Source organism: Chiloscyllium punctatum, chromosome 15 (genome assembly GCF_047496795.1).
Source record: "Chiloscyllium punctatum isolate Juve2018m chromosome 15, sChiPun1.3, whole genome shotgun sequence".
Lineage (NCBI taxonomy): Eukaryota > Metazoa > Chordata > Chondrichthyes > Orectolobiformes > Hemiscylliidae > Chiloscyllium > Chiloscyllium punctatum.
Window position 1 is genome coordinate 26,760,446 of NC_092753.1, and position 20,377 is coordinate 26,780,822.

General features: G+C 44.2%; 1 protein-coding gene across 1 annotated transcript; it reads right to left on the minus strand.

The window, feature by feature from the left end:
* Positions 1 to 107: 107 nt before the first annotated feature.
* On the minus strand, positions 108 to 20,377 carry LOC140486143 (uncharacterized). The gene is made up of 7 exons (XM_072584823.1): positions 20,114 to 20,377; positions 15,407 to 15,580; positions 14,663 to 14,827; positions 10,295 to 11,527; positions 6,993 to 7,124; positions 3,545 to 3,672; positions 108 to 228 (listed from the first exon to the last, which is right to left on the minus strand). Exons 1-7 carry the CDS (start codon positions 20,163 to 20,165, stop codon positions 211 to 213), a joined length of 1,902 nt encoding a protein of 633 aa, XP_072440924.1. The 5' UTR covers positions 20,166 to 20,377; the 3' UTR covers positions 108 to 210.

Here is a 20,377-nt window from a genome sequence, read left to right on the forward strand (position 1 = left end):
TCTGTAGTTGTGATTTTCAGTATAATTGTTGATTAACAAACACAGTTGTACAAAACTCAAAAATAGACATGTCACCCAGCACACAAGAAAATCTCACATCATATTACTGAAGTCTCAACATTTCCTTTATTTGATTGAAGAAGTTGGTGGCGTTTTGATATAGTAGTTACTTTGATTGCAAGGCTTCAATCTAAAGCACACCAGGGACATTTATTGCTTGGTATTAACCTAAAAATGGAATATGCTCTGATTGAGAATGATGCATTTTAAACTAGACTATCCGAGATATCCGGATAGTGATTTGTTTTAAGTACACGAGCAAGATAGCTGGGTTCTGACCAGCATCTTTAACATTTTGAAGAAAACCATGGTCTTTTTCAGCAACGGATATTACACAACAAACAGCTTTGTCAAGAATGTGTAAGAGACTGTTCCTGAGAAAATGCCTGGAAATAACTTAAGGACAAAGCTAACGTGTGAAGATGGTTTTGCGTCTCTTTGTCTGAAGCTTTTCCGAGAAGGATTTCAAACTTGTCCATTCTGCAGTTATGTAATTTGTCCCACCGGTCTTGGAAATCTGAAACAAACACACACAGTGCTGGAGAAACTCAACAGGTTGGGCAGCGTCCATGAAGAGAGAAACTGAGTCAATGTTTTGAATCCAATGTGATGCTTCTTTGAATCTAAGGGGTGGGAGGGGGCCTGTAAAATGATAGTTATGCTGTTAACAAAGTGGGGAAGAGGAATGAGTGGTGAGGGTGAGGGTGTCCTGAATAAATGCTAATGGTAGAAGTGAGATATAGATGTAGAATAGGTGTTACAGGGTCATATAGCACAGACACTTAGAACATAGAACAATACAGCGCATAACAGGCCCTTCAGCCCTCAATGTTGCACCGACATGTGAACTATTGTCAGCTCGTTCCCCCTACACTATCACATCATCATCCACGTCCTTATCCAAGGATTGTTTAAATCTCTCTAATGTGGCTGAGTTAACTACATTGGCAGGTAGGGCATTCCACACTCTTACCATTCTCTGAGTAAAGAACCTGACATCTTTCTTAAATCTATCACCCCTCAATTTGTAGGTATGCCCCCCCTATACTAACTGATGTCATCATTCTAGGAAAAAGACTTTCACTGTCTACCCTATCTAATCCTCTGATCATTTCGTAGGTCTCTATCAAATCTCCTCTTAGCCGCCTTCTCTCCAATAGGAACAGACCATAATCCCAAACAATACTAATCACACCTGCTTGCATTTGGCCCATATTCCTCCAAACATTTCTTTTTCATGCACTTACAATCTTTAAAAGACATTTAGGTAACTGGACCTGCATCCACCACTTCCTCTGGAAGTTTATTCCGCACGTGATCTAGAGTCTGTGTTAACAAAAAAAGTTGCCCCTCGTCTTTCTCCTCTCACCTTAAAAATAATCTTAAAATCACCCACCTGAGGGAAAAGACAACTGCCATTTACCTTTGTTTAGATCAGAGTGGTGCTGGAAAAGCACAGCAGGTCAGGCAGCATCTGAGGAGCAGGAAACTTGACGTTTCGGGCAAAAATCCTTCATCAGGCTTTTGTCCGAAGCATTGATTTTCCTGCTCCTCAGATGCTGACTGACCTGCTGTGCTTTTCCAGCACCACTCTAATCTAGGCTCTGGTTTCCAGCATCTCCAGTCCTCACTTTTGCCACTTACCTTTGTCTATACTCCTCATTCCTGAAGAAGGGCTTCTGCCCGAAACGTTGATTCTCCTGCTCCTGGGATGCTGCCTGGCCTGCTGTGTTTTTCCAGTAACACCTTTTTCATCTCTGCAGTCCTCACTTTCTCTATACTCCTCATGATTATATAAGGTCACCCCTCAAACTCCTATACTCCAGTAAAAAAAAACTAAACCTTTCCTTCTAACTCAAAACCTCCATTCCTAGCAACATCCTGGTAAATCTCTTCTGAAACCTTTCCAGCTTAATATTATTTTCCTATAACAGAACTATGTACAGTACTCCAGAATAGGTGTTAGCGGTTGGTGTTAACAGCCAGAAAAAGGTTAGTTCCGCTGAGGGAAAACCCATGTGTAGTAAACACGATGGGGAGGACAGTGTTCAGACTCCGAAGTTTGTTGAACTCAGTGCTGAAGGCGAGATCAGATGGCTGTTCCTCTAAATTGTGTTGGGCTTTGCTAGAACTAGGCCCAGAGTGGAATTGTTGGCATGGGAGCACAATCATAGTAATGGCAAGCTTTCCCACAGACCGCGGAGATGTTCTGTAAAGCGGTCATCCAGTCTCTGTTATTGACATGCTCTCATGCTGTTGTCCCTTTATGAACAATATTAATGTCTTCCTTTTCCAGATTCTGAACAAGGGTCACTAGACTCGAAACATTAACTCTGCTTTTCTCTCCAGAGATGCTGTCAGATCTGTTGAGTTTTTGGAGCACTTTATTTCAAACTTCCAAGCATTCACCCTATTTTGCTTTTCATTAAAGTATGTTCAAAATTAATTTGTAGCTGAGACATTCGCCAACACACCAGTATTCTGAAATCACACAGCTGTAGTTTAACTTGCAAATAATGAATGGTGAAGCTGCATTTACGCATGTGAATAAAGTTGAGGAACATACACCTGAGAATTTGTTCAGTGTCTTCTCATGTTTAGAATGTTGGTGAAGTTAAACTCAAACAGCTGAGCTACAAAAGCTTGTTGTTCCAACAGCAGATGGCGATGTTGACGGAGGGCACCGAGCAGGGGTGTTGTAGCACTCAAGAGGCAGTGGGGTGGGTCCTCTCTCTGGGAGGCAGAGCATCTTTGTTGTACAGATGGGTAAATGGAGAGAGGGTGAGAGAGAGCAAGGTCTATCACCACCCTCTACCAGATATGAGTGACAGGCTTAATTCCACAGAAATACCCTGATTTCCTCACTTGCAAACATGAAGGCAAATTAAGGTTAAAATGCCCCATTTTAAACAGGAACAAAGAGCCCACCAGAGCCAAACTGCCCTAATCTCAGCATCCCTCCCATCATCCCAATCTCAGGCATACCCACAGTCCTCAGCTTGAGGACTCATTGAAAACTGTGCTTTTTAATGGACTGCACGTTGTTGTGATTGTTTGAAACTTGACACTCTTACAAGCGGCCCACCATTCCTTCGGTGTCGCTGGTCAAAATCCCTGGAATTCCCTCCTAAATTCCCTCCTCCAGCAAGTGAGCTGCATTGGTTCGAGAAGACATCTCACTGCTGCCCCCTTGAGGGTAACCAGGGACAGACAATAAATGCTGGCCCACTTGAAAAAAAATGAATTTTTAAACATCAAATTATTAGCATTGAGGAAAGCTTGAAGAAAGCCAAAGAAGAAGCTGAAGGATGTCAATGGCCTCTTTACTGTGGGGGACAGTGAACAAAGGTGTTGAAACAGTATATTATAAAGGATGTACAATATGCATGATGAGAGACATCAATGAGCAATGGAGAATATTGTAGCATTTAAGTTTGAAGTAATCAGTGTACAAATGGCTACCTTTCACTTTCTAAACCCTCACCGTTTGACAGTTCTTCTTGTCATATGGATTGACAGTGTATCCTTCTGGGCATTCGCATCGGTATCTGCTGTTGGTGTTGATGCAGAGGTGAGAGCAGCCACCATTGTTATAGGAGCATTCATTAATGTCTGTCAACACAAAAACAACATGCTGACCTTACAACAGAATTCAGTACAGCAATCAGTACAGCATTTCTCCAAGTGTCTGAACCACTTTTGGGAAGGGTCCATAATTAAATAATGGAAATTATTTAGTTATGCTTGCAAATCCATTTTTAAAATTCATTTACAGGAAGTGGAGGCTGAATTGTCTCGGTAATGTCACCGGACTCGTAATCCAAAACCAAAGTTAATGTTCTAGGGACAGGATTTTGATTCTCACCATGGCAGATGGTAAGATTTGAATTCAATAAAAGTTTGGCCTCTTGGTGACTGTCAATTCTCATAAAAAAGCCATCTGGCTCACTTCATTGTGCTTTGCTGTAGGTCTGGAGTCACAGACCAAGTAAGGACGGATGATTCCCTTCCCTATAGGACATCAGTGGGTTTTGTGACAATCTGGTCATTTTGTAGTAACTGAGACTGACTTTTCATTCTGCGTTTATTAATGGGTAAAACTTAATTTCTCTACAGCAGTGATAGTGGAATTTTAACCCATGTCTCTGGATTACTAGTCCAGTAACATAACCACTGAAAAACTACAAGTTGGTTTGGAACATGTCTGACTGTGCGGTAGTTATGAAGAGAGAGAAGACAAATTAAAGCCTTTATACTCTAGAATTTATGAGGCTAAGGGTGAACTAATCAAGATTTTAGGGAAGGTTAGGGTAGATAAACTATTTCCACTGGTGCAAGACTCTAGAACCAGAATTAAGGCCAGGCCATTCAGAAGCGATGTTAGAAAACATTTCTATATGCAGAGTAGTAGCGGTTTGGAACTCTTTTCCTCAAATGGCGGTTGATGTTAATTCAACTATTCAATTTAAATCTGAGAGGCAGATTTTTATTAAGCAAAGGATATGAGCCCAAAGCAATTGTATGGAGTTAGGCCACAGATCAGATTTCTTAAGTGGTTTTCCTCATTTTCTGATGTCCTTCATTCTGGTTGGATACCAATGTCAAATCAGATTTTAATTAGCATGTCTCTGTGAGAGCAAACTCAATCCTTAGAGAAATATTAAAAAATAACCTTGAACTGAAAAACGTTCAGTCTTTATTAAACGAAATACCGCATGCAGTTTATCTGGCTAAAAAAAATATAAGAAGGGGAAGAAACCAAAGGATCCCAGCACATTCCATGTTTATTGTGCCTTTACAAAGAAAAGAGTAACATTATATACTTTAAAATATGCTGAGAAATGAGAGATTATCATGAAATGTACGTCATCTGTAGCACTGAACCTTTACCTTATTGGTTTTCCAAAACATTAATCATTTGTGTCATTCCAAATGTTTATTTCTGTGTATGGATATTTTGTTTAGATTAAAATCTGCAGTTCAAAATATACCAAAAGCTGTTAAGAAGCTTACTGAGGTTTTATCAAGCTTGTAAATTTGTTTACATTCAGTCTGGTCCTGAAAGCTGTTTCTGACCTTTTTGCCACAGTCCTGTTTAACTTGCTGATCTATAATTTGAAAGTTGGCCATATTTTCCTCATCGCGCAATGTTAAATGTTCCCTACAATACTATGCAGTGCAAGACGTTCGAAAGGATCTTCAAAATTTTAAGGTTGCCACTGCTAGGAGAAAGTGACCAGATGTTGGACAGTCAGAGTTCACAACGCTTAGCACTGGTAAAAGTGTAGCAGGTCAGGCAGCATCCGAGGAGCGAGAGAGTTGACATTTCGGGCAGAATTCTTACTCTGAAGAAGAAATATCAACTCTCTCATTCCTTGGATGCTGCCTGACATGGTGCTACACTTTATCAAGGTTGTCAATACTGCCCATTGAGTTTTGGTAGTTTTGAAAGCACACAGAGAGCTGACTCCTTATTTAGTCCATGGAAAGGAAATGCAAAGGCAATTGTACAACCCCATTGCTGTCCATGAACAGACTTGTGTAGTCGGTTTGATTTTCCACTTCAACTGGTATTTTCCTAATACTGGTAAAAATTATTTATCCTGGAAAACATTTGACACTTTTTATCACGTATATGGTCCAGCTCCCAACCCTCTCCAATGTGTTGTACAGTTCTGACTTCAGCTCCATGTACAGCTTTGTTGAGTTGTCTCTAAATACATATCCAGACTTTACAAATGATGCTCACTGTGCTTGATTAGTTAAGAAAATTATGTCATCATACACTGAACAATTGAACCTACACTATGGATTTAGGTCCCCTTGAATACAAGCTTGTGGGTAAGTCAATCCTGTTACAGAACACCAGTTATGAAACCAAATTGTGATCAACAAACTCATTTCTAATCTGAATCACCAAAATAATGCCCAGGACAGTTAGCATTAGGTGTGTGCACACAAGATGCAGATGTCATGTTAATCCATAAAAGACATTTGTAGCCACTCCTATCTCCCACCCACCACCACCCCCCCCCCCCCCGCCAGCCCACAAACAGAAAGTGGATTTTCAGGAGTTACATTTTATGGCCATGGTAATCATGTCAATAGAACCCGGATTTGAGGCAGTGAAAGCGGGACGGATCTTCAGTGGAGGGCTGTGGAGCCAAAAATCACGTGGTGATGTACCAAGGGCAAAACCTCATTGAGGCATCAGGTGGGCAGCTAATGAGAGGACCCTTTGTTGCCTCTCCCAGGCTCACACACCAAGCGGGCAGTGGCAAGGCCACCCTCCCCCTCTTGAGTCCAAGACCCTGAGGGTGGAGTCCCACTCGGTGGGAGCTGTTGGCCAACCAGAAGCCATAGAGGTACCATTTGAGGAGGATTAGGGGATGGGGAGAGGCCAAACATCAGCATCCAACTAAAGAGAGGGGTCAGTGGTGGGGAGAGGGGGTGGGGGCAGGAGAGTGGCTTCCCAGCCAGCAAACCCCTCCATCCAGTGTGCAACCCTATCGATCAGTCCCAGAGTGAGGGAGCCTCTGAGGTGGCAAGCCCCCAGCACAGGGTAATCAGTCAGATTTGACTGGCTTAATCCCAGTTGAGGCTAGGAGCTAAGGCCAAAAAATGTTCCGAGCTGTCCATTGAAGAGCCTCAACTCGACCACAAGGTTGGAAAGTCAACCATAGGCTGTCCCGCTCCGACATTACTCCCAGTGGAGATGACAGAATTTGGGGATGAAACCACAGTATTCTTCCCATTTCCATGCTCCCCATCACTGGGCTGGGGGGATTGGAGGGGAGGCACTAGGATAGACATTGTTGCCCCATGAATGGTTGGTCACTGGATAAAATGGAGCCTGTGAACTGAGCCTTTCCCACTCAGGTGTGTGTCGCAAACCCCCAGCAAATGAGACAGATGGGAAGGGAAATGCTCACCTTCACAGTGATACATGTCAGCGTTCAATACGTAGCCGCGGGGACAAATACAATGGAAAGAGCCAGGGACATTGAAACAGTGCCATTCACACGTCTGCTGGCTGTTGGGTATCTCCCAGCACTCGTTGATATCTGTAGGATCAGAATCATGAATACAATGCATGGGAGCATCTATTGAGATGTACAAAGTTTTCATTTAACCAGCTCATTCACTTTCGCAACAACAAGTAGAAACAATTGAACCATCACGCCTCACCTTTCAAACTTGTTGAAACAGATAGTTCAGCTGAAACTTATTGATTACATGGCCCCAGTTCCTTAAGAGGTCCGCTCTCACCACCAACATCTAAGTGTGAAATTGTGTCAGAGCAAGTTCTAATTCCTCCCATCCTGCTGTTTGGAACGTCAACTTTGGTTTTGACTCTTTTTTGAATCACTGGCGGGAGGCCAAAATTTGTTGCCCATCCTTAGTTGCCCTCGAAAGGATTGACCCTTGCAGCCGTTTGAGAGGGTGGTTCAGAGTCAAGCTGTGGGTCTGGAGTCACGTTAAGGCCAGACCAGGTAAGGGCTGGATTGAGTTCCAAGCTGGTGAACAGCTGACAGAGAGAGGACTTTACTGAGGTGGCACGTTGGCTCAGTGGTTAGCACTGCTGCCTCACAGTGCCAGGGACCTGGGTTTGATTCCAGCCTCGGGTGACTGTCTGTGTGGAGTTTGTACTTTCTCCCAGTGTCTGCATGGGTTTCCTTCGGGTGCTCTGGTTTCCTCCCACAGTCCAACGATGTACAGAATGGGTGAATTGGCCATGCTAAATTGCCCACAGTGTTCAGGGATGTGTAGGTTAGGTGCATTAGTCAGGGATAAATGTAGAGTAATAGGGTGGGGGACTAGGTCTGGCTGGATTACTCTTTGGAGGGTTGGAGTGGACTTGTTGGGCCTAATGGCCTGTTTCCACACAGTAGGGATTCTATGATATATCGAGACCAGGCCCATACTGATCCTCAGCCTGTGGTAGCATGCCTGGTCCCAGTCACAGGGAACCTGCTCATGTTCCAGTTACTGTCTGCAGATATCAGGCCTCAGGTATGATTAGTCAGTTCACAGATGACACACAAACTGGTGTTGTGGTAAATAGAAAGGAGGAGAGCCTGAGACTACAGGTTGATATAAATGGGCTGAACAGCGGGAAAATGGAATTTAATCCTGAAAAGTGTGACATCATTTTAGTAAAACTAACAACACAAGGGAATACATATCAAATGGTAGGACAATATGAAAGATAGAGCATCAGATGGTCCAGAGTGTGCAGGTCCATAAACCCTTGAATGCAGCAGGACAGGTAGATAATGTGGTTAGAGAGGCATGTGGGATACTTGCTTTCATCAGACAAGGCATTGAATATAAGAGCAAGGAGGTAGTGATGGAGCTGTATATAACATTGGTTAGGTATATAACATCGGACGGAGCACTGTGTGTAGTTCTGGTCACTGCACTATAGGAAGGATGTGATTGCATTGAAGAGGGAGCAGAGGAGATTCACCAGGAGGTTCCCTGGAACAGAGTGATTCAGCGATGAAGATGAGGTTAGATAGACTGGGGTTGTTTACCTTAGAGCAGAGCAAGCTGAGGGAGTTCTGACTGAGATGTGCAAAGTTTCAAGTTGCATAGTCAGACTAGGTAGGGAGAAAGCTTTCCCCTTAGTAGAGGAATCAATAACCAGGGGTACAGGTTTAATGTAAGGAGCAGGAGGTTTACAGGAGATTTGAGGAAATTATTTTCACCACCCAGAGAGTGGTGGGTATCTGGAACCCATTGCCTGAAAGGGTGGGGGAAGCAGGAACACTCAAGACATTAAAACATACTTGAACCATGATAGTAAATAAGGGCATGTGCTGGAACTAAGGTTAGAATAGATGGATGTTTGATGACAGGTATAGATGTGATGGGCTGAAGGGCACAAATAATTCTAGGACTTTACAAGATGCTTAGGGGCTTGTCAGGGTGATTGCTGAGATGAGTTAGAACGATTGGGGTAGAGTTTCAAGGGATCTCCATTTTTAAGGTGGAGGGGAGGAGAAATTTAATTTGAGACGGTGATGATGATGATTGCAATTCTCTCTGACAGCAATGGAAAGTCTGTCATTGAATATATTCACAATTACAGTCACATTAGACAGATTTCTGACTGAACAGAGACCCGGCAGCAGAGTGGAATTAAGGCCACACTGAGATCAGCCATCAGTTGGTTGAGTGTCAGAGTGGGGTAGAGGAAGCAAAGGCTCTTTCCTGGCATCTGTTGCAGTCTGGCCCGTTGGGAAGCTTCGAGAACATGCACGTGCAACATATCCCAGTGGAGGATATCACACCAGGGAGAGGCTGGCAGAGCTGGTTTCCCGGGCTCCTGCCTTCTCATAGCCCTGGCCTATCGAAGGTACAGAGCGGAATTTCTGACCTGTGGTCTGTAACTAGTAACAACCTCTAACTGTACACGCTGACTGTCAGGTAGACCCTTTATGTTCAGCAACAGAGCTGAGTTGCCTTTGGAAGTACTGATTATTATTTGATGCATTTAACGCTAACTCCGATGGATCCAACCGTCAAGTCCAACTAATCAGAACCTGCTGCTTCCTACTGATGATTGGTTCAGGTTTACATGGGGGTGGCCTGTGGCTCTGTTGCCAATGAAAATGATACTGGCAGCTTACTGGGCAAAGGTTGCCCTCTTGGATCACCTCAATGGTGTTGCCAACTCTAACTGGGTGTATTCCTGGAGGTTTCATCACATGACCTCCCTTCCCATCCCACCCCACCCCATTTCTAACACTCCTGCCATTGGTCCATTCTCAAGGAGCACTGTCCTTCCCTGCCAATGGGAATGGGGTAGGGGGAGGGTTATTCATTGATACCTGATTGGTTTAACCAAAATGAATTTATTTTGCTGCCATCACTCCCCTCCCCCAAGTACTTTGAAAGGTGGAAGTGGTTAAAGTGCACATCATTTATTTTCAAGATCTCTGGCTCGTTTGCAAAGTAAAGACTGTCAACCCCTCCACAGTCAGGTAGGGGACAGTGAGGTCTGCAGATGCTGGAGATGAGGCTTCCACACAGTTTTGTGTCAATTTTGGTCAAATTCTCCCACAACTGGAAACTCCCTAACTTCCCCTCTAATGTATTTTTATTCATTTCTTTAATGAACAATTTGATCCAGTCTTGGGTCCAACACTGAAGTAGCTAAATAGTGTTCCCAGAAATCAAGAGACAATTTGTCAAGTGGTAAGCTTTGAGTATGACCTGGTGCACTAACCTACACAGACTGGTGTCTCTCCACTCCAAGTGCCATTGTGTTGACAGAAGCTCAGCTGGTCTCCATGCACCAGCCTATAACCTGGGATACAGGCGTACTGTATGTAGTATTTGTACTGCCACGATGATGCTCTGGCCAAATTGTGGAAGTAGATTATGCCATGGTCTGGTAGAGGTGGCGAGGGGCATGTAATGGGTCTTAGTAGATTAAGGTGTGCTGGTTCAGTCTGACCCACCACGCTCATTTCCACCAGTTCGTTCTGTAGTTCAGGCTCAGAGAGTTTTGGAGCGCTCCCCTCTGATGGAGTACCAGTGACTGTACTGGTTAACCAGCTTTCACTCTGCATGATGTGATTGGCCCATGTTCTGGCAATCTTCCTGTTAGTTGAACCTGATAGGCTGTCTCTCAAAATGGACCTTCCCTTTGCTTGATCTAAATCCACCAGGTTTACTCTCAAAGGGTTTGTAAATTCAATCTGATTCGGATTATTAAAGTTTCCTTGCAAGTTGAATGTGCTCAGTTCTGGCAATGTTTGATCTGTAAACATTAGCTCTTTCTTTATCTGAATGCCCATCTGACTGTGGCTGGTCATTTCCATCTCTGGACCAAGGGGGACTGTTGTTTTGGGGATGCCTTTGGTTGTGTATGGATTGACAGGTGTACTTGTTGGAGAGTGCAGAGATTCCAAACCTGGAGGCATTGCCACAGTTGGTACACTCATAGACTTGTACCAAGGACTTGGACTTGGCACAGTTAGGATTCCATGATGTTGACCTGTTGTGGGTAACGCAGTGCCACTAATTGGCCAAGCAGGGATGGAGTCACTGGATGGCAGTACATCTGAAATGACATTTGCAGACTCCTTTTTATATTGTAGGGTGATGGAATTGACAGGAGAAGGGGCTACATTTACTGTAGTGGAGGCATATTCACTTGTGCCGTGTTGGGCAAATTTAAGTGAGAGTGAGCCCATTTCCTCATCATCCAACGACAGTGCAGGCTTTGAACTCACAGCTAATGTCATAACCCTTTCAGCCATCCCGTCAAATGATCCATGTTGTTTCAAATCAGAATTGAGAGATATCCAATTCTTCCCAGGTTGCCATCTTGTTCCTTTGGTGTCTTCTTCTTCAGTCGTGGTGCTGTCTTCTTCAACATTATGACTCTCTAGTCTTCTTAACCATCCATTAGATTTGAATGTAATTGGAATTGAATGAGGAGCACTCTGTGCCACTATGGAAAGATGAGATCTGGTATTAGAAACAGGTGAAAAAGTCATGATTTACTGACCTGTGATGGAAATATTCAAACTAAATCTGGACTAGAGGTGATGGTTGATTGTCATCGAGAATGTGGTGCTGGAAAAGCACAGCAGGTCGGGCAGCATCCGAGGTGCAGGAGAGCCAATGATTCTGACATAAGCCCTTTATCAGGAATGAGGCTTGTGGGTCGGGGCTGACAGATAAATGGGAGGTGGGTGGGGTTGGGGGGGGAGGTGGAAGTAGCTGAGAATGTGATAGGTGGATGAAGGTCAAAGGGGGGAGTGATGGATACGTCTGGAGGGCGGTGCTGAGTTGGAGGCTTGGGACTAGGATAATGTGGGGGGGAAGGGGAAATGAGGAAGCTGTTGAAACCCACATTTATTCCATGTGGTTGCAGGGTCCCAAGGCAGAATATGAGGTGTTCCTCCTCCAGGCGTCGGGTGGTAACGATTTTGCAAGGGAGGAGGCCCAGGACCTGCATGTCCTTGATGGAGTGGGAGGGGGAGTTGAAGTGGTTAGTGGGTTTCCCAAAGATGTTCTCTGAAACAATCCGCAAGAAGGCATCCTGTTCTCCCTGATGGAGAGGAGATCAGACCGGGTGCAACGCATGCAGTAGATGACATTGGTAGAGGTATAGGTAAATTTCTGATGGATGTGGAATGATCTCTTGGGGCCTTGGAGGGAAGTGAGAGCAATAGTTGAGGGCGCAGGTTTTGCACTTACTGCGCTGGAGGGCATTGTCAAGCACTTGGGAAGGGAAGTTGCTATCATGGAGGAAGGAGGCCACCTGGGACTTTCTGAGGTGGAATTGGTCATCTGGGAGCAGATGAGGTGGAGGAGTAGGAATTGGGATAAGGGATGGCATTTTTACAGGATGGTGTCGAGGTAGGAAGAAATGAGTTCAGTGGGACAGGCGCAGGCTGAGACAATGGGTCGACCGGGGCAGTCTGGTTTGTGAACCTTAGGAAGGAGGTAGAACTGGGCCGTGCGGGGTTCACGGACAATGAGGTTGGAAGCTGTGGATGGCAGATCCCCAGAGGTGATGAGGTTGTGGATGGTTTGGGAAATGATGGCTTGGTGATGGGATGTGAGATCGTGATCAAGGGAGCAGTAGGAGGAGGTGTCTGCAAGTCAGGCGCTGGCTTCAGTGGTATAGAGGTCGGTGCGGCTAACTACTACTGCACCATCCCTGCGCCCCCCTCCCTGTCTGCAGGTGAGGTTGGGGTTGGAGCAGAGGGAGTGGAGGGCTGCGCGTTGTGAGGGCGGGAGCTTGGAGTGGTTGCCTACCATTGATGGTTGGGATGGTGTTGGGATGGTTTTCTACCATAGTAGGACTCTTTTGGGCATGCAGTCTCAGAATAAGGAACAGGACAATTCAGACTGAGGCGAGGAGGAACATCTTCACTCAGGGGGTGGTGAACCTTTGGAATTTTCTACAACAGAGGGCTACAGAAGCTCTGTCATTGTGAATATTCAAGGCAGAGATCATTAGATTTCTACATAGAGTCATAGAATCATAGAGATGTACAGCATGGTAACAGACTCTTTGGTCCAACCCATCCATGCCGACCAGATATCCTAACTCAATCTAGTCCCACCTGCCAGCACCCGGCCCATATCCCTCCAAACCCTTCCTATTCATATACCCAACCAAATGCCTCTTAATTGTTGCAATTGTACCAGCCTCCACCACTTCCTCTGGCAACTCATTCCATACACGTACCACCCTCTGCGTGAAAAAGTTGCCCCGTAAGGTCTCTTTTATATCTTTCCCCTCTCACCCTAAACCTACGCCCTCTAGTTCTGGACTCCCCCACCCCAGGGAAAAGACTTTAACATAGGCAAAGTCTTCATGAGATATGGGAATAAAGTGTGAAGATCAGCCATGATTTAGAAAGCAGAGCAGGTTTGAGGGGCCGAATGTCCTACTCCTACTCCAATTTCTCATATTCTTCAATTTTGTACATTTGTCACCACTTTTGTAATAGCAACACAGCCAGGCAAAAGGATTTAATATTGAATTTACACAGGGTTGACCCCTCTAACCTTTTGACGGATGATGGTTTGGCATCCTGTCTGATCCCGTCACCTCCAGCTAGTTCCCCAATCTAAACCTCATCATACCTGACTCTGAAACAAAAGGATGGATTGCTGAATCAGAGCTCGGCATTTGGCATTTCAATAGAAAGAGCTCAAGGGCAGAGTCTGCTGTTGTTTGACAGCTACAATGGACTCTGAGAGAGATGGAATATGGAGCTTGTCTTCCAGATCACAAAATATACCCGATAGAGAGGACAGGAACCACACCATGGGAAGGAAACTTGTGTGAATCTGTGCTTTGACAGGAGGGCCGTGGTGTTAAATGGTGAAATGCAAGTTCCTCGTCTTCAGTGATGTTGAAGCTTTCTTTTGTTAAGGGATTGTCCCCAGATCCACATCAGGTTAAAGATAACATTCTATATCCAACATCATTGAAGAGTGACACTCATCACTAAATAGCAATGATTAGTCTCTAGTCCCAAAAGAAGATTACTCGCACGTACTAAAGGACTCTAAATTTAGAACTACTAATTTCATACTAAAACAACCTGAGTTACCCCAACTTGGTTTTATATCTGAGTAGAGATTATCCATTTAAATTGCTCCTTTCTCTGGAAGGTGCTGATTGTTTCTGTTTATTCTTACACGAGATTTTTTTTTATTCACTCATGCGATGCAGGCATTGCTGGCTAGACCAGTGTTTATTGCCCATCCCTAATTGCCCAGAGGGTAGTTAAGAGTTAGCCACACTGTTGAGAGTCTAGAGTCACAACTAGGTCAGACCAGGTAGATTTCCTTCCCTTAAAAGGCATTAGTTAGCTACCTATCAGAGTCACAGATATTGAGACTAGCATTATACTTCAAGTTGTTAGCTGAGTTTTGTACCATCACCCCCCCACAATGTTAATGACATTACCACGATATCAGTGACAGACAATACAATTTCTGACAAGTGGTTGTTTTCAGAACCCTTGGCTAGGTTTCCAGTTAATAAGTTAATTACTTCGAAGATTGTAATAAATGTGCAAGTGCCACGCAAGTACCACATGACACATTTACAGCCCACCTTTGCAAATCGGTTTGGTTCCATTCCAGTTACTGCCATCACAATAAAGCGTCTGTGATCCCAATAGCGTGAACCCGGAGTCGCAGCCAAACCGGACAATTGTGCTGCCTTCATACACAGTGCGGCTTCCATGGAGGATACTGCCGATATCCGGACATCCAGAAGCTGTAACAAGCCACACAAGGAGATGCTGATCAATACAGCCATGGGTCAGATTGAGGAACAGGTCTTAGATCTGTCCTGTTGTATGAGACCAATTGCTAAGGTGAAAGACGTGAGGAAAAATTGTGAGGCAATAGCATAGAGGTGATGTCGCTGGACGAGTCAGCCCAGGCGAATGTTCTGATTTTGTATTGTGAAATTTGTCCTAATGTAGTTTGTAAATAATTGTGGTGTTGTGAGTGTGTTGTGCTTCCCACTTATTCCTTGTTCAATTTAAAGTCTGCACTGAAGTACTCCACACCAAAACCCTCCTGAGGTCAGACTTCAATAAAAGTGGATTCCACAATATTACAGTTTATATTTTAATAAAATGCAACCCATCACAGTATGAAAAGTTTGACAAACTGATGGCTGCAATAATATAAGAGTGACATTGAAATATATTCTGACTGAATGTAAACAAACACACTGCTGATTACAGACTCTGGATGGTCTGCTTTGGCACTGATGGCAACTTTCACAATGTCTTTTCTTGTGGCTGGGAGAGGGCAGTATTTGAGTGGGGGAACAATACTCACTTACCAACACAAACAGGAGGGGCCCTGGTCCACCGACTGGACACACAGCTAGTGGTAGGAAATCCGTGACGTTTAAACCCGGGATTGCAAAAGAATATCACGTAAATCCCACCGTAGCGGAAAAACTGACGGCCGTTTGACAGTTTGTGCAATCCAGGACAACGGTTTAGGGCCCACCCTAGGGAGAAAATCAGATCATTTCTCATTCATACGACGGCAAAGCTGAACATCAACACCAGTTAATGATAACAATATTCATTTACTTATTCTGGGAGACTAAAAGCTAGCCCCTGTGGAGGCTGTAACATTTGAAGGACTAATTGATATTGCCAGGGGAACAGCAGCGGGATCCTGTTGGGATATTTTAATAGGTCAATCAAACCAGCTCAAGGGCTAATGAATGGTTTTTCATAGATTTACTTGGCAGCAGTGGGAGAGACTCCACATTATCAAGGTATTGTTCCTAGCCGTCTCCCTCCCTCACGGTTCAGAGAGCCCTCAGGAGCCAGCTAGCAGTTCGATGTTGCTGCACAGTTGGGATTTGGGGAAGGCGTGGGGGACTTATCACCTCCGTGGATTGAAAGAAAGACATTGTCCAGGGAGCTGGCATTGGGTTGATGATTAGATACTGGAGTGCTGCCTTGCAGTCTTCGGGGAAGAGATTGAGCAACCACACTATCAAAATAGTAACACGCTTTCAATAACATTATCAAAATCATCTCAGTGATCTCATCTAAAAAGGAATGCAGTCTCAGTGATCTCATCTAAATCGTGACAAGAAGTTGTCCAGAAACTGGATTTGTGTTGATGATCATAGACTGGAGTGCAGAGTCGATAAAAGTCTGGCACTGGAAAAAAAGCACAGCAGATCAGGCAGCACCTGAGGAGCAAGAGAGTTGACATTTTGGGCATAATTCTTCATCAGGATGATGGAGCCCCGATGAAGGATTATGCCGGAAACATCGACTCTCCTGTTCCTCAGATGCTGCCTGACCTGCTGTAATTTTTCCAGCACCAGACTTTTATCGATTATGACTTCACCAGCATTTGCAGTCCTCACTGTCTCCTATGTGGTGAAGTGCAGTCTTGGGGGAAGAGTTTGAGCAACTATACCATAGTTTGACTTGTCCTTGCTCTAAAACTCAGTTTGTCCTCATACTCTGGTTACTGCTACCTGTTCTACAGTAGCACTAATCAGTATTAGTCATTCCAACTCTATTTTCACAACAGCCATTACTATAGCCAGTGCAGAGTGTTCTGCTCATGTCATGATAACAGTTACATGACTGACCGACTTTACTTCACAGGGAGATCTCCTCTTTGGGAGGGATGGGGAATGAAAGTTATGTCAGCAATGTTTTCACATTGGGTCCATGTTACCTTCAGAGATTTAACCTATGCTCCTTGTTCTTTCTGTCCTCTTGCCTGATGATGGTACACCGAGAACAACTTAGCTGTCAATGCTGGCAAAACCACGGAACTCATTATTGACTTTCAACAGGATGTTACTCATGCCCCTCTACACATTAACAGCACAGAGGTGAAACGAGTGGAGAGTGGTCATCCATAACAAACTTTCTTGGACTCTTTATGTGGACACACTGGTTACAAAGATCCAACAATGTCTCTTCTTCCTCAGGCAGCTGAAGAAATTTGGCATGATGGTGACTTTTATAGGTGCACCATTGAGAGCATTCTGTCTGGATGTATCACTACCTGGTATGACAACTGTACCATTCAAGATTGGAGACGGTTACAGAGAGTGGTGAACTTGGCCCGGACAATCACAAAGGCCAACCTCCCATCTATAGAATCCATCTACCAGGCCCGCTGTCAAGGAAAGGCCACCAGCATTCTCAAAGATCCATCCCACCCTGGCAATGTTTTTCTACAACCTCTACCATCGGGGAGAAGGTACAGAAGGCTGAACACACATACCAGCCATTTTGTAACGGTTTCTACCCTACTGTTGTTAGAATACTGAATGGACTCACAGACTCTGAATGTTCACCTGTACCTGTGTTTTTGTTTTTGCCGCTGTTTACAATCTATTTACCTATTATTTACAATCTATGCTTCCTAACTATGTGATCTGCCTGTATTGCTTGCAAGACAAAGCTTTTCACTGTGCCTTGGTACACGTGACAATAAATTCAATTCAATTCAATGATTTCCTCATTTTTAACTCTTTGGACAGCCTTGCATTATATCCTATGTGTCTGCAGCACATCTGTGTGTCAGCATTGTCTCGAAGAATGGTTGGTGCAACAACAGACTCTCCACTCATTCAAGTGAATTCCCCCCTCTTCAAAAGGAACTGTTATCAGCAAGAATACTAAAAAGACAGAACCTATGGCTCTTTATCTGAACGCATGTTGGAATAACCTTGAACACCTGAGAGAAAGCACATTGAGACCAATACATTTAAAAGTTGCCAAGTTCTCCAGACCTGATGGCCTGTTTCCTCAGCTATTAAAAGTTCCTGCAGAGATAGTGAACGTATTTGATTGTAATCTTCCAAAGTCCCCTTGATTCTGAAAGCAGATTAGAAAACTGCAAATGTAATGTCTGACTGAAGAAAGAACAGTGACAGAGAGCATGAAACTTTACACCAGTCAGAATACCATATCTTGGGACAAGGAAAGCATACCAAACATACCAATTCATCATCCTGTCTCCACCTGCAACTCTACTTTCAGGGAACTATGAACCTGTACTCGAAATCTCTTTGTTCTGCAACATTCCCCAGGACCTTACCATTAAGTCATTATAGTTCTGATTTGCTTTTCCAAAATGCAGCACCTCACATTTATCTAAATTAAACTCCACCTGCCACTCCTCGGCCCATTGGCCCATCTGATCAAGATCCTGTTGTACTCCGAGGTAACCTTCTTCGCCATCCAATTTTGGTGGCATCTGCAAACTTACTAACCATACACATCCAAATCATTTTTATAGATGATGAAAAGCAGTGGTTGTATTGCAGGAGGCTTAGCGTTTCTAGCAACTGCCGACCAAGCAGAAAGAACAATGTGTACCTGGGCAACTATCCATGTCCCAGGGGAGAGTTGACAAGCCAAACACTTCTTCCAAGGGTTTGAATATGGTTATGTGGCCTTTTCTGGTTGTTGAAAGAATTGCTTGAAATTATAATTAATTAGTATTTTCTTCTAGTGGGGATTGATGAGTTGGGAAGGAATTTATTTTTAGAATTGTTGGCTCAACTTTTTTTATTACTCATTGTTGAGGATGTTGCTGACTAGCCTGGCATTTATTGCCCTTCTCTAAATGCCCAGAGAGCAGTTGAGAGTCAACAACATTGGTGTGGGTCTGGAGTCACATGGAAGGATTAGTGAACCAGATGGGTTTTTCCAACAATCAACAAAGGCCTCTTGTTCATCATTAGATTCATAATTCTAGATTTTTTTTTGAAATTGAATTCAAATTCCAACATCTGCCATGCCAGGCCCCCAGAATATTACTTGGGTTTCTGGATGAACAACCAGTGTTAATAACAAATGGTTAGCCTCTTAATCCTTTTTATTTGGCCTCATTCTGTGCCAGTTCTGAGGGGTTGGGGGCCACTTGGGGGGTGCCGGTGATGAACTAAGGCTTCATTTGCCCTCTCAGCCATACAGCCAGAGAAAAGCTACAGCAGCAGGGCTTTTGCCTGAAATGTCGATTCTCCTGCTCTTCGGATGCTGCCTGACCTGCTGTGCTTTTCCAGCACTACACTCTCAACTCTGATCTCCAACACCTGCAGTCCTCACTTTCTCCTTTATTATTTTGTACATCTCAATTTAATCACCCTATAGCGTCTTCCAAAGCAATCCTTGCCCAGCCAGCCTTTCCTCATGGCTGCAATTTTCAAGCCTTGAAAACATTCCTGTAACTGTGCTGTCTTTAGAGCAACTACATTCTTCCTGTAATGCACTGTGACCAGAATGGTCTATACAACTCTAGCTGTAGTCTAACCAGTAATTCCATATAGTTCCAGCATCACGTCCCTCAATATCTCGCTCATCCGCAGTGCCATGAGCAGTTTGCTCCTCCTTTTTAAATAAGGACATCATTTCATTGGTGGCAGTTTAGAGAGGATTGACTAGGATGATCCCTGGTATGGAGGGACTGTATTGTGAGCAAAGGTTAAACAGGCTGGGACTGTACTCACTAAAGTTTAGACGAATGAGAGGTGATCTCATTGAAATAAATAAGATTCTTAAGGGATTTGACAGGATAAATGCTGAGAGCTCTTTTCCCCTTGTAAGAGTCTCAGACGAGAGGGCGTAGTCTCAGAAGAAAGGGGCACCAATTTAAGACTGAGATGAGGAGGAATTTCTTTGCTCTGGGGGTTGAGAGTCTTTAGAATTCCTTGCCACAGAGAGCCGTGGAACAGACTCCTTGTGTATATTTAAGGCTGAGGTAGATTTTTGATTGGTAAGGAATCGAGGTTACGGGGAAAGGGCAGGAGAGTGGACCTGAAGAATGTCAAAACGGTTGAATGGGAGAGTGGGTTCAAGGGGCTGAGTGGCCTTCTCCTGTTCCCATTTCTTATGGATTTATTATCAATCCTTGGGCTGGTCAGATCACGGTAAATTCAGCATGAAACTTTCCATTGAGTATGCATTAAACAGCGATGCGAGACTACTTGCAGGGCATAGATAATTTATGTTTAAGCCACCTTACAAAGTGCAGACAAAAACTCACTCACCACTGTCCAGGAGAGGCAAGATCCCAAAGACAAACAATCGCAAGCACCCCATTGGAAAGACGGGAGACACAGATCGAGATGAAAGTCACCTCTTGGGGTGAGGTGAGGTTTCTATTTAAACTGAGGCTCGAGGTGCGAACTCTAACTCTGCAGCAAGGTACTACGTGAGATCACAGAGCACACGGGAGCCCACTGCAACCTCCAGCTGGCCTGGTAGGGTGACTGGAACTCTGACACTGAAAACTCCTGAAACTCCTGTTCCCT